General features: G+C 50.8%; 7 protein-coding genes across 7 annotated transcripts; 5 read left to right on the forward strand and 2 right to left on the reverse strand.

Annotated features, from left to right (window-relative positions):
- Nucleotides 1-3,028: 3,028 nt before the first annotated feature.
- LAJ45_05059 (uncharacterized protein) lies at nucleotides 3,029-5,880 on the forward strand (the record flags this gene model as incomplete). Its single annotated transcript, XM_046114632.1, has 9 exons — nucleotides 3,029-3,158; nucleotides 3,220-3,302; nucleotides 3,357-3,441; nucleotides 3,503-3,680; nucleotides 3,729-4,604; nucleotides 4,665-4,732; nucleotides 4,784-5,131; nucleotides 5,198-5,267; nucleotides 5,322-5,880. 9 exons carry the CDS (start codon nucleotides 3,029-3,031, stop codon nucleotides 5,878-5,880), a joined length of 2,397 nt encoding a protein of 798 aa, XP_045972181.1.
- Nucleotides 5,881-6,203: 323 nt separating this feature from the next.
- Nucleotides 6,204-6,602, forward strand: LAJ45_05060 (uncharacterized protein; the record flags this gene model as incomplete). The annotated part of the gene is made up of 2 exons (XM_046114633.1): nucleotides 6,204-6,457; nucleotides 6,596-6,602. The coding sequence occupies 2 exons, from the start codon at nucleotides 6,204-6,206 to the stop codon at nucleotides 6,600-6,602; spliced, it is 261 nt and encodes an 86-aa protein (XP_045972182.1).
- Nucleotides 6,521-6,985, reverse strand: LAJ45_05061 (uncharacterized protein; the record flags this gene model as incomplete). Its single annotated transcript, XM_046114634.1, has 5 exons — nucleotides 6,521-6,526; nucleotides 6,579-6,624; nucleotides 6,686-6,711; nucleotides 6,797-6,850; nucleotides 6,914-6,985. 5 exons carry the CDS (start codon nucleotides 6,983-6,985, stop codon nucleotides 6,521-6,523), a joined length of 204 nt encoding a protein of 67 aa, XP_045972183.1.
- Nucleotides 6,986-11,404: 4,419 nt separating this feature from the next.
- Nucleotides 11,405-15,753, forward strand: LAJ45_05062 (uncharacterized protein; the record flags this gene model as incomplete). The annotated part of the gene is made up of 6 exons (XM_046114635.1): nucleotides 11,405-11,413; nucleotides 11,617-11,662; nucleotides 11,759-12,964; nucleotides 13,028-14,169; nucleotides 14,233-15,062; nucleotides 15,129-15,753. The coding sequence occupies 6 exons, from the start codon at nucleotides 11,405-11,407 to the stop codon at nucleotides 15,751-15,753; spliced, it is 3,858 nt and encodes a 1,285-aa protein (XP_045972184.1).
- A 939-nt stretch (nucleotides 15,754-16,692) lies between these two features.
- LAJ45_05063 (uncharacterized protein) lies at nucleotides 16,693-17,945 on the reverse strand (the record flags this gene model as incomplete). The annotated part of the gene is made up of 6 exons (XM_046114636.1): nucleotides 16,693-16,736; nucleotides 16,804-16,992; nucleotides 17,070-17,355; nucleotides 17,422-17,481; nucleotides 17,568-17,672; nucleotides 17,757-17,945. 6 exons carry the CDS (start codon nucleotides 17,943-17,945, stop codon nucleotides 16,693-16,695), a joined length of 873 nt encoding a protein of 290 aa, XP_045972185.1.
- A 621-nt stretch (nucleotides 17,946-18,566) lies between these two features.
- Nucleotides 18,567-19,970, forward strand: LAJ45_05064 (uncharacterized protein; the record flags this gene model as incomplete). The annotated part of the gene is made up of 3 exons (XM_046114637.1): nucleotides 18,567-18,614; nucleotides 18,756-19,427; nucleotides 19,536-19,970. 3 exons carry the CDS (start codon nucleotides 18,567-18,569, stop codon nucleotides 19,968-19,970), a joined length of 1,155 nt encoding a protein of 384 aa, XP_045972186.1.
- A 2,040-nt stretch (nucleotides 19,971-22,010) lies between these two features.
- LAJ45_05065 (uncharacterized protein) lies at nucleotides 22,011-24,148 on the forward strand (the record flags this gene model as incomplete). The annotated part of the gene is made up of 2 exons (XM_046114638.1): nucleotides 22,011-22,152; nucleotides 22,248-24,148. 2 exons carry the CDS (start codon nucleotides 22,011-22,013, stop codon nucleotides 24,146-24,148), a joined length of 2,043 nt encoding a protein of 680 aa, XP_045972187.1.
- Nucleotides 24,149-24,557: the final 409 nt, after the last annotated feature.

The following is a 24,557-nucleotide window of genomic DNA, read 5'->3' on the forward strand; positions in this document are numbered from 1 at the left end:
AGATTAAACAACAATACATAGTCCATCGATCAAACTATTAATGTGAATGTTAACTCTGAGACTTTATTTCTTTTCTCTGCGCCAGTTTAAACGTGAATGTAGCTCATCTCCTAATATGGATCAACAAAATTGCAAAGCTGCTCGGATCTTGGGTATATACTTGCAGTCTATTATAATCTTCCGTATGTGGTTGTCCGGGTGCACACACGTATACGTAAGTCACGTTTGGACATGAGATCTCACTCGGACTTATTTGGGTTAGCAAGAGTATTAGTATTAATAATATTAATAATAATGTCTCAAACTCTCATTTAACTTGTAGGCTAAGGCGAAGTTTAATGTATTTTTTAAACTCTATTTAGGTGTTGCAACCAGTGTGGTCCACAAAGCGCATGGAGGCGAGGAAGACGGGGTATATCAAGTTGCCTCTCCCTCTGAGGAGACCTCCTTTGTGTTGCCTCGAGCCATATATAGCAATAAGTAATAAGTGATGGAACACCCTGAGAGTACAAACACCAAATGTTGGTGGCGTTTTACCAAAACAGGTATTGCTCTGTTCCATCACTTATTACCTACCACTGTACACCTATGCCTTGAGCTGTCTCGATGCTCCTCGAGGTAGGTCTTGGCAGTGTGTTCTCAATAGTTCTGATCTGGTTCGATCGCCTGGGATGTATATTACACGAGTATCCCTATTCTGGCAGCTTGAAGAGCATGTATTGAGTTGACTCGGGCCAGCTCGAGTCGAGGAATATGCCATGTATCGAGGTGCTTCGGCCTCATTGAAGGGTATACCTTGTGTCACCTCGAGGCATTTGCCCCGAGGCGAGGCACGAAGTGCTTCGCCATCGTGGACCACACTGGTTGCAACAAATAAGGAAATTGTTTAAAATATAAGTGACGCGGAGATGGGTGGGGCTCGATCGAATACAGGACGCACCCGCGCGCGGCGCGCGCGGAGTATATGGTTTTTTGGGACACGGGGTTCGATGGTAAGGGGATTAGGATTAATACGACTGTTTAACATGCTAGTATCAACCAGTGTGGTCCACGAGGACGAGCGTCCTTGTGTCCTTGCCTCGAGGGTAGGTCCTCAATGACACGCAAGGACAGTGGTCCAAAAGGACAATGAACCTCGAGGACAATATCTGACCTCGCCTCGAGGACTTCCAAGGACAATTCTTGGCTATAATACACACTTAATATGCCCTAATTGGATGAGGTCATGAATAAAGTATACCTTCATTTTGAGAAATATCACCTTTTTGGTTTACCGGGTCATCGCTTTATCGTCCTCGAGGACCACAGTCCCGGACCTCGAGGACAGACAAGGACAGAGGTCAATGAGGACGAGGCACCTCAAGGACACCCCCAAACCTCGCCTCGAGCATCCTCGTGGACCACACTAGTATCAACATGTTGGTAGAATAAATGAATATCGTCCATTGAAACTTTTCTGGCATAATCTATTAGAAAAACAAAGTTTATGTTACCAGTAGAAAAGCACTAGCCAACCAGCAATCGACATGCATAGAATATTTACGTTTTCGGGAATTGGAAACCGTTGAATGAGAATTACGGTCCTGTGAGAGTCTTGGTTTTCTTGTTTTGACTTTATTACCCGACTAAGCGTCAAACAGGAAGTTAATACTGGCTTATCCATGTCTGATAGCGGCCAAAAATTACAAGTATAACGGGCCTTGGCATAGGTCGTCCTGTTATAAATATGCAGTCCCCCCACCTCTTTAAACCCCATGGTGTTGCTTTTTTGCAGGTCGCCAGCTGCAGCTGGGACGTACGTCTGGATAAATTGACTTAAAAAGACAAAAGAAAATACAACTTCAAGAGATATTTATACTCACATGCATCACAAGAGGTACTAGTCTCATGCAGTGGAAAGTTATCCTATATGCCATGTCAATCACATACAGTCACTTGATATATTAATATATTTAGCTATAGTAAGAATACATCAAATTACCCAGTATACTCTAGGATGTTTCAAATTTTAACTTTTGAAACTTTTAGATATATGGATGTATCGCAGGCGTTGGGTGGAGATATTCTGCTGGTCCGGTATATATGGAGCCTAGTAGTGGCATCATGTCGTGGTTATAGGCGGAAAAGCCCTAGTCAGACTATTATTTCAAGCAACTAAACTACATGTACTAACATATGACATAAAAAAAGGCACATATGAGAACACATATGGTAGAAATTTGTATACATATACGATACTACGTATCTCGATACCGTACTCCTCAGCTCAGGCACATCGATCGCCCTTCCAACCCACTTCTCTAAATTACCTCCGCCACACGGAAAAATTATTGGTGTAACTGTCTCATGCCAAGTTTTGCTGTAAACCGGTTACAAGTTTAAGAAGTCAGGGGGAAATCACGAACCAAAGATCAAGCACAACCACCACATAATGCTCGGGAACACCCATTTTCATCCCCGGTTCACAGCATACGCCATCAAATAGAAAACATGGAGAAAAAGATATTCGCCTATCTGACTATACTATCGGGACCTTTAATTCCGAAGGCACCGATTTAGGCAGTGGAGTTGATGATCCTTGTCTGCAAACTTCAGGCAATACTCTATTCCCCGGATTTGCCTCTCGAACCATGCAGCCGAATCGCTCTACATTGTCAACCACACCGAGTTCCCGGGTTTTATGAGAAAAATAATAACCATAGTTTCCCCGCATTGACTATCCGTTATATCTTGTGCGTCGGAATGGTCCACCTTCTACTCCGACAAAGATTAAATCCGTTTAATATATAGCCGCCAATGGTCCAACGTACCTTTCTGTGGCAGTAAATGCCTGATGATAGATGTACCCGGGAGTGCCTGAATCTAAAAACCCGGCAATTAAAGTGGCGGGGGTGATCTACAGGCCATATTTAAGCTCCGCTCCCGCAAAGCTAAATGACGGATATCTTGAATTCTGTCTCAGAATTCTCATACCTAGATAGGGGTTATTTAACTATAACTCGAGTTGAACAGGAGACGTTATTTTAAGATGTTCACGCATCTCCTCTTTCTCGCCACTTCACTCGGCACTGTGTCCGCAGCTCGAGAACTATGGTTTAACCAGCCTGCATGGGATTGGGCTTCTCAAGCGTTGCCGATTGGTAACGGGAAACATGCTGGTGAGTTTTGAATACAGTACGTTGCCAAGAAATCATCACTAAATCTTCTAATTTGATATAGCTTCTTTCTTTGGCGGTATCAACAACGACTCTTGGGCCCTCAATTCTGATAGTCTCTGGACTGGTGGCCCTTTCCAGCTAAAGGTATACAATATCATTGATCTATCCGAGTCCAATACTAAGAGGAGAATACAACAGAACTACACCGGTGGTAATCCTGCAGAATCACGTGTACCGGCACTCCGTGGAATACAAGACTTTATCTTTAAGAACGGCACTGGGAGTATGCCTACCATGTCAGGCGTCCCGATCTTACTATTGAATCTACTGACATAAATTTGTAGGTATCGCTGGTATCCTAGGTAGCGACGCAGGTTATGGAAGCTATAGTGTGCTCGGGAATCTGTCCGTTGGCCTTGACCTGGACGCCGCCACTGCCAGCTCGTACAAACTCTGGCTTGATATTGACCGTGGAGTGGGTGGAAGTTCTTTTGTTACTGAGAAGTATGGCAAGATCACAAGGTAAGTCACTCCCTTCTGCTCTATTGTGCTCCAACTTATATTATGTAGGGATTACTTCTGCTCCTTCCCTGCGCAAGCCTGTATCTACCACCTTGAGTCCACTAAACCTCTCCCCACCGTTACAGTATCCCTTGGTTCCACTCGATCTCCAGCGCCCACAATAACCACTGCTTCGAACACCATTACACTCCGTGGCCTCGCTGAATCTCCTGATGGCATGCTTTATGACGCCCGCGCCGCCATTGTATTCCCTGGAACCGCACAGAAAGGCAAAGACTTCACCACGTCTACCGGGCTCTCAGTCCCTGCTACTGCTGGTGTAAAAGAGCTATGGATTGTTCTCTCAATGGATACGAACTACGATGAAACCAAGGGAAACCCTTCTGATGGTTACACATTCCAGGGAATTGACCCCGCCAAAAAGGTGGCGGGCAATGTTGCTGCTGCTGCGTCTAAGAGTTATAACGCGTTGCTAGCAGAGCATATAAAGGACCACCAGGCACTCTACCGCGCCTTCTCTCTGACACTGCCAGATCCTCTAGGTTCAGCCTCAAAAGCTACAGATGAGCTCATGAAAGCCTACACACTTGATAAGGGAGATCCATACCTTGAGTCACTTCTTTTCGATTTCGGACGATACCTCCTCATCGGCTCTAGTAGACCAAATTCATTACCTCCTAATTTGCAAGGAAAGTGGTCGAATGGCTTTGGGGCTGCTTGGTCAGGCGATTATCATACCAATATCAACCTGCAAATGAATGTCTGGGGTAGTGAGGCAACTGGACTAGGCGGTACTCTTGACGGATTATGGAGATATATGACAGAAACATGGGTGCCAAGAGGTTCCGAGACTGCAAGCTTGCTTTATGGGGCTACTGAAGGTTGGGTGGTTCATAATGAAATTAATACCTTTGGGCATACAGGGTGAGTTGAACCCTAACCCTTGAAACACTTATTTACGAGTTGTGGTTAATTAAGAGATAGATTGAAAGGAAATGGCGATCAGAGTACAGCGCTTTGGTTTGCGTACTCGGCTGCTAACGCGTGGATGAGTATGTTCTCCATGCTACGGAAGGGTAAATGATTGTTCTGACTGGTAATAGTGCAACACGTATGGGACCACTACGATTTCACGGGCGATAAGGACTGGTATAAGAGCGTTGGATATCCCCTCATTAAGGGTGTTGCACAGTTCCACTTATCGACCCTGCTGGAGGATAAGTATTATAATGACGGGACACTAGTGGTCAATCCGTGCAATTCACCGGAACAGCCGCCGTCGACGTTTGGGTGTGCGATTGATCAACAGCAGATTTCGGAAGTGTTTATGAATGTATTAAAGGGATGGGACGCATCAGGAGATAAAGACTTAGCATTTAAGAAGAGGGTAGAGGATGCACTGAGCAAGTTATACACGGGCATCAGAGTGGGACGGTATGGGCAGATTCAAGGTAGAGAAACCCTCTCCTATGCTGTCAATGATATTCGTAGAAATTCACATATTAACTCTAACCTAGAATGGAAACTCGACATCGATAACCCAGAAGACGGTCACCGCCATCTTTCTCACCTCTATGGCTGGTACCCGTATGTCTCTCTATCTGACGTTCTCCCACCCAGAACTAACTTATTCCTTTCCAGTGGCTATTCAATCTCCTCTGTCCACCGGGAAAATACCACGATCACTAAAGCCGTCGAAACAACCCTAATCCACCGCGGCCTCGGAAAATGGACCGACGCCAACGCAGGCTGGGAAAAGGTCTGGCGTGGCGCCTGCTGGGCTGGTCTTAACAATTCCACCATGTCTTATTATGAGCTGCGCTTTGCCATTGTTGAGAACTTTGCCAACAATTTGTACTCAGTGTACAGCAAAGACCCCTCTACGATTGGAACCTGGGTATTTCAGATTGATGCCAACTTTGGAACTGTGGGCCAAGTTCTGCATATGTTTGTTCATGATCTGGATGTCGGGTATGGGCAGAGCGGAGAGAAGACAGTGGTGTTGGCACCCGCTGTTCCTGAGGCTTGGTGGGGTTCCAAGATTGAGGGACACAGGTTGAGGGGAGGTGGTGAGGTTAGTTTTGAGGTTTCCGGGGAGGGAAAGGTGAAGAGTGTTGTTCTGAAGAGTAGGAAGTCGAGCGCACCAAAGCTAAAGTTTGTGGATGCAACCGGGAAGGAACTAGAGGTTAAGAGATCGTAGGGCACGATTTTAAAACCGGGAAAGAGGGAAAAATTACTTGGAGAGTAACAAGATGGGAGGTACTTAGATAAATAAGTGTAAATAGTTGCCGTGCTATGATTGACGGCTCACCGCTGATCCAGACAACGCCGATCATGTGATATCACCAATGTCTTGGCCCATTTCAAGAGTGACGGTTCATGACGTAACACCAAGCTCACTGTGAATTCGCATTTATAAGTAGCCTCAAATTTCTACTATTCAACCTAGAAATTCATCCAATACTCTTATATGAAAACAGTAACAATCCTACTTTAACGCAACCGCAAAAACACAAAAACACCATGTCTGATAACAGCTCCACCATTCACCCCAAGAAGAACGCCCCTCCAGCAACCCTATCCGATTTCATCGCGGAGGGCAAGAAGCCCGACTACAACACCCGCGGATCCAAGAACATGGGTCAAGGTGACGTTGAGGAAAAGAGCGCTTTCGACCATTCCGCGCCTTTAGCTCAGGGAAAAGGACGTGAGGGTATGGAGGCGAACAACGAGACAAGGGGAACGAAGATGCAGAAGGGAAGCGGAATGGAGAACACGTTGGTGGCCCTTTTTCTTAGTTCTATTTTTGGGGGCCAGATTTGGCCATTTGTTCCTCCTAGTCACTCCTGGGAACATGTTGTGATTAGTGAAACTTTATTGAGACTAGATTGAGCTAACTTGATAATTGGGGGTAGTGGTTGAGCCAGTCAATTGAAGATGGTTCCTGCGGAACTTACATTAGTTTCTTTTGGGTTTTAGGGATATTTTGGAGGGGCGATATGTACTTATAGTTTGAAATGCTCAAGGAAGCCTTACAATATGGTTAGATGTCGGCGTAATTGTGATAATTTTTATTCTTGATGCAGGAATAGAAAATGGATGGATCCATCCAGAACAGCGCTAGAATTCAAAATGTAGATGGTCGTTGTCGTTGTTGCAAAGAACTTGCGCTACTGGAATAGGATCAGGTCTAGCTTGCTACACCAGTCTATCAGCGTGTCAGTGATACTAACAGCCAAGCGCTTGTTCAACACCTCCAGTCCAGTATTGCGCAGCCCATCATTCCAATTGCATGCCTTCTCCATCGTACTCCTTAATCTGGCTGACTCCGTACATATCCGACGTTGCAAAACAAAGCTGACATTTTCATTTCCGTAGGATATCGTCTCGTGAGTGAGACGACTCGAATAAGCTAACCCCCAATATGTTTACGCGTGTTGTACCTATTTCTGAAACTCAAACACTACCGTACAGCAACAACCCCACGTAACTGTACTGTATGTGCATCACGATATCACGCCATCTCGCCAATCAACCATGGTCTGTCTAATAAAAATAAAGCGAAGATCGGATCAAAGGCTGTTTCAAGAACGAAGATATGAAAGAAAAAAAAAACGTTATTAGATTTTTTTTCCCTTTTTTCCTTTTCGTTTCTTTTTTTTCTTTCATGTTTCATAGACGGGCCTGCGAGCCTTTGCAGGGACCGTGTTCTATTTTGATATCTTGTCGGAGATATCGCGACGTTTTTCCGTCTGGATGTCTCCAGTTTCGAGTGGGAGATCGATCTAGGGCCTCGTTACGTATGTCCCTCTTTAAATTCCCTGATATTTAATTAGGGTTTATGCGATGACTTGCCATGGCTGGCTGGCGGCAGGCATGGCAGGCTCCGATGTTGTGTGTGCCCCTGCAGATCAGGAGGGGGCGGATAAGGAGAGTAGATTGGATAGATGCATGGAACTCAGTGCATCTCAACAACGTTGAAATTCTAATGCTGATTGTGGTGGTGGTAGTAGTGATTGTGGTGATGGTGGTGGCAGCTGTGGTGCAGGGATCAAGCATTGTCCGTGTATATGGTATTTATATCCACCCAGGTAGAGACAAAAACCCGTTGTTTGTGCCCACCATCCGATATGTCATCCTATATTAATTAGGAGGCCGGGTGCGTTTTTGCATTAATACTTCGGTACGCATAGGCTGCCCCGCGACATCGCTAATCCGGGATGCTGAATATCTCTCCGAGACGGTCAGGTTGATATTCACGGGGATATGTTTCTTTCCAGAACAGTCTGCCTGACCTGATATATTGCTCTGGCCAAGCAATCAATCAATCACCTACCCCCCCACCCCCCCACCGCTATATGTAGGTAGGTGTCAGTGCATCATGTTTGATCACTCGCGGGGAAGAACTAGTGCAGTTCCCGAGTGATTAAATTGACTGTGATGCCATGGACATTGGCAGAGGGGGATCGCCCACATCTAGACGGTTCCGAAAGTCTTGTTTGTATGACGCGGGTGACAAGACAAGCTCGCGCTGGTGTCTGACCTGCATTGAGAACGAGGTAACAATGTACCTCATATGCCGCTGTCTGTCCATCCCGTAACGTAAACCGTAACCAAGCGATCCCCCTCCTTCCATCTATGTACTCCAGGCTTCTAGCATCTCAGGCCCGGGCCCAAATGCAGTCTAGTCGTTCCGAATTGATTGTATCCGACTGTTGTGAAACCGGTTCAATTTAGGAGTTATGTAGAGTTGTCACGGAGATGAGGGGTTGCATAGCTGCAGCAGCTGGCTACATAGCAGCACAGGAAGAATGGATCCTACAAGGTGTAGTTACAGACATGGAGGTTAACGGTGAATTTAAATAGATAGCCCTAAGCCCTAGTGGTGTGTGGGGGCTGGCTGGAGGAACAACCTGCGGAATCTTCCATGGGGGCTCTTCTGGGGTTTCGAACTTCGCGATGCTCCTCCACGCTCGCATTACGTTTCCATAAAGGGACAAGGACCGGTCAGGTTGTTATTACTTTGCATAGAACCTCATGTACCGGTATCTATTTAAGCCTTCCAACCCTGCTTTCCTCTAATATCCACTATCAGTACTATCATCTCTATAATCTGTGCAGATCAACTTGCTAGGAGATGAGATATTATATCTTCAGCTACCAGTTATCATGAGCTGCGCTGCATGTAGTTAATTGCCGTGATTCTGTCATAGTACTCCCCGATAATTCAAATAGTGATCCAGTTTTTGAATAGAAAGCTCCCTGCGAGCAATTTTCAAATCACTAAATTAACTCCCGCAGCCTCGCTCGTCCAAGGGTGCGGCACTGCGCGCACCAATTTACGTCGATCCGCAACGGTCGGTGCGGGAAAAATCTCCGACCGGCCACCACGCTCTCCCCGCTGGCTACTCCGATTGGCCATCGTCGACCAGAGTAATGATGACTTCGCCGCACCTTCATCATCTCTTTTCCAACGGGGGGCAATGAAAGAAGGGACAAGTGAAGGAAAGAGAGAGAGAGAGAAAGTCGACCCACTTACTCTACTTACTTGCAACTTAGTCTAGGACCTTGCCCTTCGTTATCGCCTTTGTCGGCTTACGATTCCGGTTCAACCCCACATTTCTAGAGCATATCTGCTCTCCTCCAAAGGTACAGGGCCTGCAAGCCTGCCTGCCCTTGCATTTCTTGGCTACTTACTACTCAACGAACGAACAAAACGTTCTCCGCGATAATCCCCAAATCTACACCCCACGCCGCCCTCAATTAAACGCGTTGAAAGGTACCTCCGCAGAGAGAGGGAGAGAGGATCGCCACAACTATCTCGGGATAAGCTTTCTGCTTACGGTCCAGAAAGGGAGATACTTCCTTCCGAATTCCCTTTAAGGACAGAGGACAGCAGCAGCAGCAGCAACGTTCTCCCGGGGGGGTAACTATCCCGCGCAGACACGCGAGAATTCGCGCGAATTATTAAGCAGAGGAGCGGAGTTGACTTCAGTGATTCATTGTGATAGCTGTCTTGTCTTGTCTGTCTGTCTGTGCCCTGTCAGACATCAGTACAACATATAATCCATCTTCCCATTCCCCCTTCAATTGTGGGGCAAGGAACTATCGCGACTTTTGCCGCAACACCACATCCATCACTCGGCCCCCCATTGTGGCGGCGCAGAAAAAGACATCGGGTTCCTGCCAAGCTTGTGGAAATCCGTGCGCTGCACTCCTTAAGCTGACTTCTTCGTCCCGACAGTCCGTAATTTGACCGCCGCCGTGCCCAGTTTCCATCCCATCCCACCTTTTTTTCTTCCCCATTTTCTTTTTTGGGGGCGCGCGTTACATCTCCGCAGTGCGCTCTCATTGGATACTTTGGCATCTCGCCCAATCAGAGCGTCGAGCGCAGAATTTCTCACCAAAACCAAACTGCACGCCCCAATTCCCAATCATCAAAGATATCGCAAGAGGCATCTGATCCCCCCCCCCAATCCCTCCCCCCGCTCACACCCACACACCCACACACCATCCCTCCATCCTTTCTATAGAATACAATCAATCACTCGTTCTCATTCGTCCTGGATAAGGTGAGTAGCGAGTAAATAGCATTGCAGTTTGTGACAATAATCAACAACCCCCCCCTGTCGACACTACCCGTCACTATCCTCCCCCCCCCCGCGATATTCATATACATTGCTTGCATCTCTCGAAGGCTTAAAGGACAACTCTCCCGACAAGCCGTCAGTAATACCAGGGACCCTCCCCACACACCCGGAGAATTTACCGGTTGTCGGAGTGTAAAGCCCTGAGAAAGAGCCAAGTTTTTAATAAAGCTTGGGTACCTGGGGGGTGTGATAAGGAATTGGCTTCCTGCAGGTTGTTGAGACTAGATAGGATTGAATCCGGAAAGGGTCCAGTACATTAGAAGAAGGATAGGGAAAGAGCCAAGGTTAAGGAACACACATTGAGGCAGGAAGTAGTAATCATACGCCATCCAAATTTGGTCTTTTCTGTAAGTGCTCCCCTTCATCACCCCCCACACTGCTAGATCCGTTTTTCCAAAAGGGTATGCGGAAGTCCTCTACTCTGCTCTGCTCTAGTTACTCTAAAGAACACACCCCCCACTACCCACTACCCCCGTTCTTCCGGGACATACTGAACAGCGCAAATAGCCTGCATTGATCTGCGGTTTCTTTCTGGTTTCCTACCTCATCGCATCATTTCTCTCTTCGTGTGTGCCACGTCTAGTCTGCTTCTCTGTTCCTTTTTTTGTATTCCTCAGCGGAGAATTTACTATATTGCAGCATATTTGGGGGCTGGAATAACGTCTAACACTTTGTCTGGCCCGTAGTAGTAGTACCAGTGGTTTTGCCGGTCCGGAGACGAGAAGTTACTTTAACTACGTTACATCGCGGGAGAGCCTGCTGGATATCCGATTGACCAAAACTGTCAGTCTCCAGTTGTCCGGACTCAATACGGACAGTAGGCAAAAAAACTCGGGGGGCACAGAGTATCACTCACTCCACTCATCTCCACTCCCCTCAAGACTTCCTGGAGCTACACATCTTTGTACCCCACTTTTTTTTCCACAGCTGGCCTTTTCCTCATTAGGATCAGGGTCGAGACCGAGAGCGAAGTTCCGTCAAATCTCCATATCTCTTTCCCTCTTCGAAAACTCACCCCATTCCACATACGTCTTCTTGGCTTCCATTAAGGTACCTAATGCACCCCATTCCCCAATGTGGCGGGTTTGAGTTTAACCGTACGGGCCTAGGTAACTCACAGACAATTGATTGATTGAGTGATTGTCAACATTCAAGTGGATTGATTGATTGCCAGGGGTTTTGCCTTTTTTTTCTTCTTTCTCTCTATATATTTTTTTGTGTGGACGTTTCATGTTTGACGATCATTGCACCGGAGAAAGTGTTTTTTGGAACGGCCACCCTGATAGAGCTGTGGTGGTGGGAGTTGTGAGCTCTATCGTGGCGAATATATATGTATGTTCTCTCTCCCGGCCTCTGGATGATGAGTGCATGGGATGTTCAGCCACTGATAACTAACTGACTCACTCACCCACTCACTCCCCCACGCAGACCATAGAGTATACGAGTTATTCAGAAGCACAATCAAAATAGCTACCAAGCAGCCAAAAGGAAGAACAAAGCTTGTTCAGCGCCCAATGGCCCACGCACCTGCCCCCCTCCATCTCACCCACTCACCCACAACCTCCAACCCCTCGCCGCCCTCCTTCTCCCCCACCATGGCCTCCTCGCCCTCCACCACGGGGACCTCCCCCGCAAAGGCAACCCACACATGCCCTTCCTGCTCCCGCTCATTCTCCCGCGGCGAGCATCTCGACCGTCACCTCACCACCCACATGCCCTCCAACACGTCCAAGGCCTTCGTCTGCCAGTCGTGCTCAAAAGGGTTTACTCGCAAGGACGTACTAACACGGCACATCCGTGCCGTGCATGAGACAAAGCGCCCCGATGTGCGGAAGAGTCGGCGTCGCAGCTGCAGGCGCTGCGCCGGCTTCAAAATAAAATGTTCCGGCGGCGGCCGGGGCGCAGGCAAGAACGGCACGCGGGAGGGCGGCCGGGCAGAGGATCCGTGCGAGGCGTGCAAGAAGCGGGGCGCAGTGTGCATCTACGATTTCGGAGCGCCGGTGGAAGAGGCGGAGGAGAGTCCGAAGACGAGCGCGGAGGATGAGTTGCTGGATTTTGGCTCGGAGGTGTCGGAAGAGGACGGAAATGGCGGCGCACATAAGAGGAGGAGGGTCGGAGAAGAGAGATACGAGACGGTGTTTGAGGATGGCGGACGCAGGGTGTCGCCGCACCTGTTGTCGGCGGCAAGAATGGCGTCGGAGAGTGGGAGCCAGGGTGCGCGGTCAGGGTCGTCGGCTTCGGCGTCGGCTTCGGCGGCTAGCCTGAGGAATTTGATTAGTTGTGACCACACTGCGGAGTTATCGTCGGCAGATCAGCTGATGTCGCTGATGACCACAAACACCTATGGAACGATTCCAAGTCTCGATGGGTCGCGGCCAAGTAGTGGCACACACACTCCGCAGAAAGTACCACTATCTGTTGACATTCCAGTATTTGGAATAAAGCCCCAAGTACCCTTGAAATCTCCCCCGTCTCAGCCTGCGATAGTACCCCAGTCGCCAAATACATCCATGTACCGACGGGATGAGTATTACCAGCCACAGAAGGCTTCAATAAGCGCCAGTAAGCGCCCAGATCCTCTTCCACTATCACCTCGTGATTTTAGAGACAACTTCAGCACTCCGGCCACTCTGGGTGAGTTGTCCTCCTGGCTTGGTACCGGGTCTGAAGCTGTTACTGAAGAAGATTTGCGTGCAGCAAAAACCTTGCAAGGGTTTCCTCCTGTATCTCCTCCGTCGCGGTCACCGCCAAGGCACTTTCCAAATCTGCAGGCTTCAAAGTCTGTAGATATCAGTTCGTTTGTAAACGATGTGCCAGAGGAAAATCAAAGACCTCAGGAATACCCCCCAGTATCTTTTACGGTAGATTATACTCAAAAACAGACAGAAATGCGGCAGAATTCTGGGACCTTCCAGACTGGGAATCTTGGATCATTAGTAGGACAGCAAGACATGGGTGGGAACATCGATATGATTCAATTAGGCGGGTCGAAACCAGAGGATAACCATCCAGGTTACGGTAATGATTTACCAGATCTCGAAAACGATGATAATTGGTTTTTCGACTTTGGGATCTTTGAAACTACCACCGATTGGCTGAGAGGCTGGGGTGACGATTCCTCAGCTCAGGATAACACGGGAATTAACGGCACATTTTCAGAACGACATCTCACTACTGTTGCCCCATCCCCTGCTGGTACTACCGCGCCGGGACGAGTCCCGAGCCCTGTGTTACCGCTAACCTCAAAACCTTTTGTCCCACCGGCAGCGCCTGGATCAGCGTGCTCTGACGAAGGCCCAACAACGTACTGTCCTAAACACCGAGAAGACCATCAGACACGCTTACCATCAGTCAGTCCAATCAAAGACCTTTCCTCCGTCGAAGACTTCTTACCATGGGGCTGGCAGTCGGGTCGAGAAGAGCCGAAGCGTCGTGTAACTCTGCCTCCGCTCAGACAAATTCTGGAGGAGTACACGGCCCCAGCTACTTCTCAGCGCGCCGACTCAGTACCTGCAGGTAAGGATGGCGGCTTGGATGAGAGGATCAGGACTGATATGGTCGAACTGCTGTCTATTCCATATGAGAGGTATCCCTACGAGAGTGCAGATATGAGTAGATTCCCGCCAAAGAAGATGCTTGATGGGTTTATCACACTGTACTTCGAGCAGTTTCATTCAAACTTGCCAATGATCCATAGGCCGACGTTTAGTGTTGCGACGTGCCCAACTATTGTGCTGGTCTCGATGGCAAGTATCGGTGCGAGTTACAGTAATGTCGAGGGTGCCAAGGTCTTTGCGGATACATTGAGCGAGCTTTGTAAAAGGACCCTGGCTTGGATGGTAAGACATATAATCCCGTGAGGTCTCTGGTATGACTTGATTGCTAACCCTAGTTTCAATCAGGCCGAATACAACCCAGAATATCCGCGCTCGGATTTCTACCTCAAAGCCTTATGCCTTCAGAGCGTTTATGCGTTAGGCTCGGGATCCCACCGTCTTTATGACTCTGCAGACGTCTCTAGAAGTTTTCTGATTGGGAATGCCCGCCGTATTGGCTTATTCTCTGGGACCCTTTCGCCGCCAGCATCATCGCCGTCTTCGGCACCAGGTTCTCCAGGCCGGCCCCATACCGAAGACACGCCTCTTTCCCGAGACACCAACGAGCAGCTCGAGGCCCGCTGGAACACATGGCGGAAACAGGAGGAGCTGAGACGGCTCGCCTGGTCAATCTTTGAGTATGACTGTTCATTTTCCACATTATCCAACCGCCGCGGTGCCATAACTCTGAATGATATCTCGACGCGTATGCCCTGTTCCGAGGCGCTCTGGGAAGCGCCGAACGCACACGCGTGGGCTGCGCTCCTGGAGCCGAAGCACTCTACACAGTCGCCTTGTGTGGAGAGGGGAACATTACTCTTTCCCACGCTACGGGATGTCGTTTCGGAGAAGGTATCGCCAGATACTCTTACTAGTTGGGGCAAGAGACTGTGTGCTCAGGCTCTGGGAAGGATATTGTGGGACTTTAAGGAAATAGAGGAAAGTGTGTTGAGTGTTGGTGGTACTAGTACTACCGGCGGCGGTGGGTTAGGGTTGCCGATGTTCGGTCCGGGGTTGAAGCCGGCGAAGGACACACTACTGAAGTCGTTGATGACGCTATGTGAATCGATACAGAAGAAGCAGATGGATGGCGGTATAAGAGATGGCGAGGTGGATGGTGATAGGGTACATATGATGTAAGTTTTCTTCCTTCTACCCTGAGCACTACCGTGATGGTTATTGACTGACAATGATCCAAATAGTCTTGCATGCCTGATATCACACTACACCCATCTCCACGCCGCATTCCCTACCGTCTCTCTCATCCTCTCCCTCGCCCGGCGCCCCCCCTCATCCGCCGACACCGGCGCCGACCCGCGCATCGCCCGCCTCAAAACCATCTTCTCCAGCGACCCCGTCTACGCGCGCACTCTGGCCTGGAACTCGGCGCAGATCATCGCCATCTCGCGCTGGAAGCCTGTGTTCTCCCCCGTCGAGGGAATGCGCATCTTCATGGCCGGTGTCGTCCTCTGGGGTTTTGGCCGCTACTTCAGAGAGCCCACTAGCACCACCAATACAAGCTCGGATGCCCCCAACTCGCCGATCCGTGGAATGCAGGAGCAGATTGTGAGACTAGACTCGCACCCATGGACGCGCGGCGTACAGGGCACGGGCGAATATTGCCCCGAGGAGTGGATCCGTAATGGCGGGAAGAAGGCGACGATTGGGAATGATGATCCGGATGGGAACGCGATGACGGAGATATGCTCGGAGAGAGGCGCGAGGGAGGTGTTGAGGGTTGTGGTGGGGATTTTGGGCCGCATGAGGGTGTGGGGGTTGGGAGGGGAGTTTAAGAGTGTGCTCGAGGAGATGGTGAAGAGGACTTGAGCGGATTTTTGGAGGGGGAGGGGGTATAGATGTTTTTACTTTTTACTTTTGATAACTGTGTTTTTGTTGTGGTTTTTTTTTTTTTAGGTCGTTTCTGGGAGTATCGGTATCGTTCTTTCTGGCCGGGGGCTAGGCTGGCTGGGGGTGTATGAGAAAACGGTCTTGTTTCTGTTCTTCGCTTTTTTCTCTTTCTTTTCTTTCTTTATGACAACGACGTGAACGTGTTTAGTTGGTAGTATCTTGTAATTCACGACAATACTGTAATGGTAAATGTATTCGGGGAAGGGGAAGGGGGCGCGAGATTTTTTTTTTAACTAGAATATGGATTCTCACTCATAGATTATCACTCACTTGTTTTATCTGCTACATCATTTGGGGGGGGGGGGGTTTGATGACATAAGTGGGTACTTGTAGTCGGGTGAGAGGTGCACGGTGTGTTATGTACACTCTGGGCTATTTCATACCATCTACCACCGTAGCCCAGTAGCTATGGTGTGGCCCAGAGGGGCCGAGGTCGGATGTTCAATCCAGGCTTGGTGGAAACACTGTGTGACTGGGTCGAAAGGAGCAGAGCGGGTCGCCTCTCCTATTTGTTGACCTTGTAAGGGGGGTTTAACTTTTTTTCTTTCACTATATGTTTCAACATTGTATTATGTTCACGCACTTTTTGTCCGTGTGGATGTACATCATTGTTTGAGGGTCGTGATGGAGGAAGGGAGGCGCTAGTGCTGGCGTCCGAGGGGCTGTTGGTGCCGAGTGATAGGTCATGATGCACGTGGGGGGTATGGCTAGGGCGAGCACAAAGTTTGAAGATATGGATGGAGATTTAACACTTGGATAAGGTATATCTTTCACTATCCTATTGGATGCCCTTCATATACACATAAAAAGAAACACCTCAAACAGCTAATAGCTAACCACAACCCACCCTAACACACTCTACGCAGCCGCAGCTGGCTTCACCGCATAGATCTGGAACGCACCTAGTACACCACACCCGCGCTCGTTAGTCACAATATCACAACACCCACTATTCACCAATTGATATACCCGCAAACTCATTGAGATCATAATCCGCAATCCCGGCCGCCTTCGGCGCAACCTCCGGGGCCGCCCCGCAGCACGCCTTGGGCGCGGGCTTACAGCAGCTGCCCTTCTTTTTCTCGCCGGCGCCGGCGGCGTTGATGATGCCTTCCTTGTAGATATTGAGGTCCTTCTTCGTGTCTACGATCATTACATCTACCACCACCACCACCACCCGCATGAGCACCATTCACGGCAGCTAGTTGGTTAGATAGATAGATACATATACATACCCTCGAACCCAGCGTCCTTCATCCACGCCTGATACTCCTCGACGAGGCTTGCGCCGGCCACGCAGCCGATGTAGAGTGCGGCGCTGGCCTTGACGGCCTCGGGCAGCGGCTTGCGCGCGAGGATGTCGGAGATGGCGATGCGCCCGGAGGGCTGCAGGAGGCGGAACATCTCGGTGAAGACGGCGGGCTTGTGCGTGGCGGGGAGGAGGTTGAGGACGCAGTTGGAGGTGATGACGTGGGCGGTGCTGGCGGGGAGGGTGGGGGTGGAGTGGATGTAGGATTTGATCTATGGGGAGGTGGGGGGTTAGTTGTGTTGTGTTGGGGAAGGGGAGGGGGGGGGGGGGTGACAGACGAATTCGACGTTGGTGTAGTTGCCTTTGAGGGCGTTTTTGGCGGCGAGGTCGAGCATTTCCTACGGTTGGTGCGAAGCGGGTGTTAGTACTAGCTTTAGCTCTGGGAGCGGGGTGGGAAGGGTCGGGGACAGGGACGGGGGCGGACTTGTGTCATGTCTATCCCAATGACCTTTCCAGTCGGCCCTACTTTGCGAGCGGCGATAAAGACATCCATGCCGGCACCACAACCCATATCTATGACCACCTCTCCCTACAGCACAGAAAGCAGCAGAACAATTAGTATCCAGTATGATGATGATCTAGAGTCACCCCAACGGGCAGCATCCATACGTACCTCCTTCAAACCCGCCATAGCAATCGGATTCCCGCAGCTAACGCCCAGATTTGCGTTCTGCGGGATGCTCACGAGGTCCTCGGCCGTGTATCCAAACGCACTGGCCACCCGCTCGTTGTAGGCGGCGTCGTTTTCGGTCTGGGCCGCTGCATAGCTGCCGTACTGGGCTTGGACGAGTGCTGTTGACATCGTTATGGTTATCGATGTATAATATAATATAGCTTTCGATCAGGAAACCGAAGATGAATAGCTAAGATAGATAGATAGCGGGCTACCAAGAGGCTGCTCTCTGTTAAATAGCTGCTAGTCCCAACCTGCTTGCTAGCTAGCTGCCGCAATATATGCATGAGAATGTCACTGGCCCCAGAGCGTAAGGGTTAGGGGTATGTACATATTCCACAGGGTTAGGGGTAGAGTCGGAGCCAAACAATCGAGCACGTTGCCGGCGTGGGTGCGGCCTTTGGTACCGGCGAGCACCCACAGTGAAATGCAATGTCTGTGAGCTGCTACCCGATAGTCCCCTACTGTGACCTTGCATGTTAATATGTTCCAGAAGCATGTACGCCTCAAGGCCAATGATCAATCTTGCTACTATCCCGTTTACCACTATCACCAGATATCACTTGTCCTCTCAAGTAGATTAGAGTGCTGACTAAGCAAAGACTGGAATGTCACTCGGAGGCTTTGGTTGGTCCCCCCCCCCCCCCCACTCTTTACCACTCCTCGCCATTTTCTTTTTTTCTCACACAGCTTGTTTTTTTGGTCCTGCTGGTAAGGCAGTTGTGACAGTGACCTCCAGGTTCCAGATCCATGGCTTCCCGAAGAACAACCGACAGTGACGGAGGCGGTTCAAAAGAGGTAAATGAGCACGTGCCCTATTGCCCTATTCATCCCAACATCCCCATACCCCCCCCCCCCCGCCGCCGCTATTATTATTATTGAGGCACCACATTTTATTGACTCGACGGGTTTTTCTGTTACACACGTGCTGTACTGTAGGATCCGCGCCTCCACCGTATCCGTGAAAATCAGCGCCGCTCGCGCGCCCGCAGGAGAGAGTACTTGGAGGATTTGGAGGCGAGGTGGAAGAGATGCCAGGAGCTGGGCGTCCAGGCGGACGTGGAGCTGCAGAGGGCTGCGAGGAAGGTCATTGAGGAGAACAATATGTTGCGAGAGATTTTGGCGGAGATGGGGGTTAGGAGGGAGGAGGTGGAGAGGAGGTTGAGAGGCTTGAGAGCTGGGAGTGCGGCGAGTGGCGGTGGTGATGGTGGGGTGGTGGTGGTGCCTGATAATGGGTGTGGTGTTGGTGGTGGTGGTGGTGGTGGTGGTGGTGGTGGTGGTGGTGGTGGTGGTGTTGCATTTGGTGGTGGTGGTTCTGCTGGCCAGCAGCAGTTCGGTTTCCCGGGAATAACGGCAGGGTTGGAGGGGGAAGGTGAGGCGCTGGCTGTACCACCGGGGATCGAGTCTCTGGATCTGTCGCAGTTAGATCTAGATATCGATATCCCGGAATTCAGGGCTGATGCTGCTACTGCTACTGCTGCCGGCCCTGCCACAGCAGCAGCTGGCGCTGTTAACGAAACCCCAGCACTAGACTTTTCCATGAATCTGATGGAGCCAATGATCCAAGACTTTGATAACATGTTTGACATTTCCGAGTTCATTGAGCAGCCGGTAATTAAAAAGCTACTTTGCCTTTCATATTGTTTTTGTTTTTTTGTTTTGTTTTTGCTTTGTAGCTTGTGTGTTTGGTTTGGTTTGTTAATGATCGGTTTTCTCCAGTTTGACTTTTCCTTGCCAATGGGATCTGGAGACGAAAGCGCAAGCGCCACCATTACCAGCACCACACAAGCGCAGCAGCAGGCTACTAGTAGTCCGGCTTTCACAACCGTAGACACGACGACACAAACAGCCTCCTCCTCCTCCTCGCTACAGGCACCACCAACCACAACAACAACAACAACAGCAACACCAGGCGCTTGTTCAGACACCTGCCGGACGTCGAATATCCGGAACACGACGCCCTGCACGGAGGCCTATGCGCTCTTGAAGGCGCTGAACGCGCAGCGGCAGGAACATAAGGACATGTTTGAGATTGTGCTGGAGCTCTGGAACGGGTTCTGCTATCCGAGTGATGCGGAGGGAGCGGGGGCGGGGGCGGGGTGTAGGGTGGATAACGAGGTGCTGAAAAGGGTTATTGATGGCATGCAGAAGTAGGTTTTGGGGGGTTTGTTTGTGTGGTTTTGTGGTTTTGGGGGATTTGTTTGGAGGGGTTGTTTCGTGGGAGTTTATGGTTGTTGAAAATGTCAAGTAGCACTAGTTGAATAAGGTTGGCTACAGAAAAACACGTGTGGCCGGGATAACAGCAGAGTACTCTAGTGAAACACGTGCATGCAGTCCACGAGATGTAGCCGTTCCACGTTCAACTTCATCATCCATCTCTTTAATGACGAGCTTCATCTCTTGAGAAAAGAAGAAAAATCGGACCCTCACATCATTTAGCCAGAGTCCTGCATCCTGCAGTCCTTACACCATAGTGGGGTTCGATTACTCTAGAACTACTCTACGTACATAGCGCGCTTATTGAGTCGTCGGATATCGTTGCAACTGGCTACTCTACTCTACTCTACATGATGATGTAGCCACTGGCCAGGTCCCCCAAAAAGCATCCGAAGACGCAAGTATCGAGTGCTCAAATTGCTCAAAACTCAAAGCTTCTATTGTACTTACGCCACATATGTAGGATTCTAGACCAGACCAGCCTGCTGCCACTGTACCTACTCTAGACACGTACATGAGTGTAACGACCCCGGGGGAAAAGGTTACCAGGATCTCCGCCTCGTCCTTTACCGTACCGTATACACTCAACTTTTTGTTAAATGATGAACTGTCATTCACGCCACCACCCCCGAAATTATGGTCGGTAAACACAAGGTACAATAAGCAATCTGCATCCAATCACGGCCTGTTTGGGTGGCCTTACTTACTTCTGTACCTTTATAGTTAAGTAGCTGTTGTTTTTTCTGGGTGCTTCGTAACTAAGTTTACCGACGGTCAAGGCCGGGAATCCTTACCATATTCCATCCCATCTTGATGTGTAGGGTAGGTCCTTAGAGATTTGTGTTACATATACATTGCTGATACATGATGAATCGCAGTAATACAGGTTTATATATACATTCACTGTACGTCACAGTATGTTCTTCGGTGACGGATCGCTACACTATGTGTGTGTCCTGCTACCAGCTCCAGGTTGAAGGCAACATAAGATTTGGTGAGCTGGGGCAGGACATGTCCTGATATAAGAAATATCTAACGAAGACTTGAGATTTTATGTTCTCAGCTTAGAATTTCTACTCTCGGTTTAAATGCGAATGATCCCTGGATTCACGTGATCCCCGGTGTACTGTTTACCAAGGAAACAGTTCAAGGCAGTCAAGTAATAAGGCTGAAACGAAACGGACCGCGAGTCCGAACCCGGGCACTTCTGAGGCTCCGGAGCGCATATATATATACATACATATATCTATCAGCCCCATACTGGCCAGCGCCGCATCTTGCCGCTATCGGGGTAGCTAGAGTAAGGGTAATACATATTCGATCAGATAACCCATAGACATAATAATACATTCCATATAGGGCGGACATCCCGCACGTAGGAGCTTCGCCGGAACATAACTTCTTGCTCACCGGGCCGACTACGCTACAAGTATCGACGATGTGGGGTGGAAATATACGCATAAACCACAGCTACACACGCCGCCGTGGTGGGAGGAGGTATGGATCAGCTACCAAGACGTTCACCTAGCTTGGCCTTAGGTGTTGCTGTGCGGACAAGCTTTAATGTCGCTCTTGGTCCTCAAACATGATCATCCAGACTCGGTGTCTACTGCATGTAAATTGTTGGTAATCGAGCTGCATTCTCCGACTAGAGATGAACATAATTTGTTCTGGCTAGCCGTATATATATGATTGCTTCCCCCCAACCCCCAGCCCCGATGTTGTTAGTGTAAGCAAACACCTGGAACTCCATCGTGCTCCGGTTTTTTCTCTTATATCCTACCTATAGCAGGACTATCACGTCGGATTAATGCTGGCTCATTTTTCACTCTTTTAATTCCTACATTCTTTCATTCATTCACTCTTTTTATACACACTCGTTTCGACCTTCCAGGTCCCTCCCTCCCCAACTCTGCGTTTTTTGACAAAACACAGTATTCCTGTCATTACCTCACATAATTCCAGTCCCCTTCCAACATGAAATTCCTAGCCCCAATCACACTCATTGGCCTTACCTGCCTCCAAACGGTAACCGTCTCCGCAGCCCCCGCGTCAAAGGAATGGCGCGAGAACAAAAGCCTTGGACAGGCCGGAGCGCCCAGCTACAGACGCAGTGAATGTAAGTTAATTCAATTCCTCAATACCTCTGGCTCTTCGAAGCCTTGAATTTTTAATCTGTCTTGAGACTTGACTAACACCACCGTCATGATACAGTATCCACATCCGGCGGTACGATGATCAAGTTACGCCGTGGAGCACCAGCACCAGCACCCGGCGCCCCAGCACCAGACGCTGCCAAAGGCGCTGCTGCCGCCCCGGGCGACGACGCAGCACCAGCTGATGAAGCGGCACCAGGAGACGAAGCGGCACCAGGAGACGAAGAAGCGCCGGCCGACGAGGCCGCACCAGGCGGTGCGGAGGGCGGTGCTGCTCCTGCTGGAGGCGCGCCGGGGGTGCAAAGGGTGCCCCCGGAGCTCCGGGTGCCCCGGGTGCTCCTGCTCCAGACGCGGCTGGTGGTGCTCCGGGTGGTGCGCCGAAAGATGGTAAGGGTGCTCCTGGCGCTCCGGGTGCTCCGGGTGCTCCGGGTGCTCCGGCTCCAGGTGCAAAAGGTGCTCCTGGGGGCGCTCCCGGTGGTGCTCCAGGTGGTGCCCCAGGCGGTGCCCCAGGTGCTCCTCCCGGTGGTGCTCCGGGCGCTCCGGGGGCTCCAGGTGCCCCAGACGCAGCTAAGGGCGCTCCAGGTGCCCCAGGTGCTCCGGGTGCTCCGGGCGCCCCAGACGCAGCAGGTGGTGCTCCCGGCGGTGCACCAAAAGATTCAAAGGGTGCCGCGGGTACTCCGGGTGCTCCTCCTCCAGGCGCTCCAGGTGCTCCGGCCCCAGATGCGGCAGGCGGTGCAAAAGGTGCCCCCGGCGGTGCTCCAGGCGGTGCTCCAGGCGCTCCCGGCGGTGCTCCAGGCGGTGCTCCAGGCGCTCCCGGCGGCGCCCCAGGTGCTCCAGGTGCTCCAGGCGCTTCAGACGCAGCAGCTGGAGCTCCCGGCGGTGCTCCAGGTGGTGCACCAAAAGATGCTAAAGGTGCCCCAGGCGCTCCAGGCGCTCCCGGTGCTCCAGACGCAGCAGATGATGCTCCAGACGCAGCAGCTGGTGCCCCAGATGCAGCAGGCGGCGCTCCTGGCGGCGCTCCCGGCGGTGCGCCAAAGGGTGCTCCAGGTGCTCCAGGCGCTCCCGGCGGTGCCCCAGACGCAGCAGGTGGTGCTCCCGGCGGTGCGCCAAAAGATTCGAAGGGTGCCACAGGTGCTCCGGGTGCTCCGGGTGCTCCGGCTCCAGATGCAAAAGGTGCTCCTTCCGGTGGTGCTCCGGGTGCCCCAGGCGCTCCAGGTGCTCCAGATGCAGCAGGTGGTGCTCCCGGTGGTGCACCGAAGGGCGCTCCAGGCGCTCCAGACGCAGCAGCTGATGCTCCAGGAGATGAAGCCGCTCCAGGGGACGAGGCCGCCCCAGCCGATGAGGCCGCCCCGGCAGGTGAAGCCGCCCCAGCCGATGAGGCTGCTGGCGGTGCAGATGAGGCCGCTCCAGCAGATGAGGCTGCTGGCGGTGCAGACGATGCCCCAGATGCAGACGATGCCGCAGGTGGTGCTCCAGGTGGTGCCCCCGGCGGTGCTCCAGGTGGCGCTCCAGGTGGTGCCCCCGGCGGTGCTCCAGGCGGTGCTCCAGCTGGTCCCCCCGGCGGTGCTTCGGGTAACCCAGGCGCCCCAGCCCCCGGATCTCCAGGTGCTGCTCCTCTTCCAGGCGCTCCGGGCTCTGGCACAGAGCCTTCGGCCGGCGGACGTGGTCCAGGTGGTCCAGGTGGTCCAGGTGGTCCGGGTGGTCCGGGTGGTCCGGGTGGTCCGGGTGGAAAGCATGGAGGAGGAGGAAGAGGATGGGGTGGAAAACGTGGAAAGGGGAGGGGAGGAAAGAGAGGCCATGGTAGGGGTAAGAGAGGTCATGGTGGTCCTGGCGGTCCTCCAGGTGGTGCTCCAGGAGGTGGTGCACCTGGCAAGGGACACTAAGCTGTCAAAGTCAGACGGGAAAGGTTTATGGTTATACATTAAGATATCAAGCCTGTTTTATAACTCACAGAATTAGTTTGAGTTGTGGTTGGCATTAGTTGTATTGTTCTATTTTTTGGAGATTTTTTTCTTTTCTTGCATCTGCATTCATGGGCGTTTGTTTCATAGAGGGTTCTGTTTCCAAGGTGTGCATGTGGGTGGGTGGATATCATGGTTTGTGGCTGCTGCTAGCTACTTAGATAAATATATACGTGTACATGTAGCCGGCTCCATCAATATTCACACGCATGGTGTTTACGTTTTGGTGCTTATTTTGTCTTGCTTTTCGTGAACATTGGACGGTGAAAAGGCCGCTGTTGGAGTAGATTCAGCTACCACGCGATGTAGTAAGCGGGTTGGAGCGTTGTGGTGTGGCGGGTAGGTAAGTGTTTTCGTAGAAGGATGTGCGCACATGCACGGTTAATGAATTATGAATTACTTAGTCA

The sequence above is a fragment of the Morchella importuna genome, assembly GCF_003444635.1.
Source record: "Morchella importuna strain M04M26 chromosome Unknown Morimp01GS013, whole genome shotgun sequence".
Classification (NCBI taxonomy): domain Eukaryota; kingdom Fungi; phylum Ascomycota; class Pezizomycetes; order Pezizales; family Morchellaceae; genus Morchella; species Morchella importuna.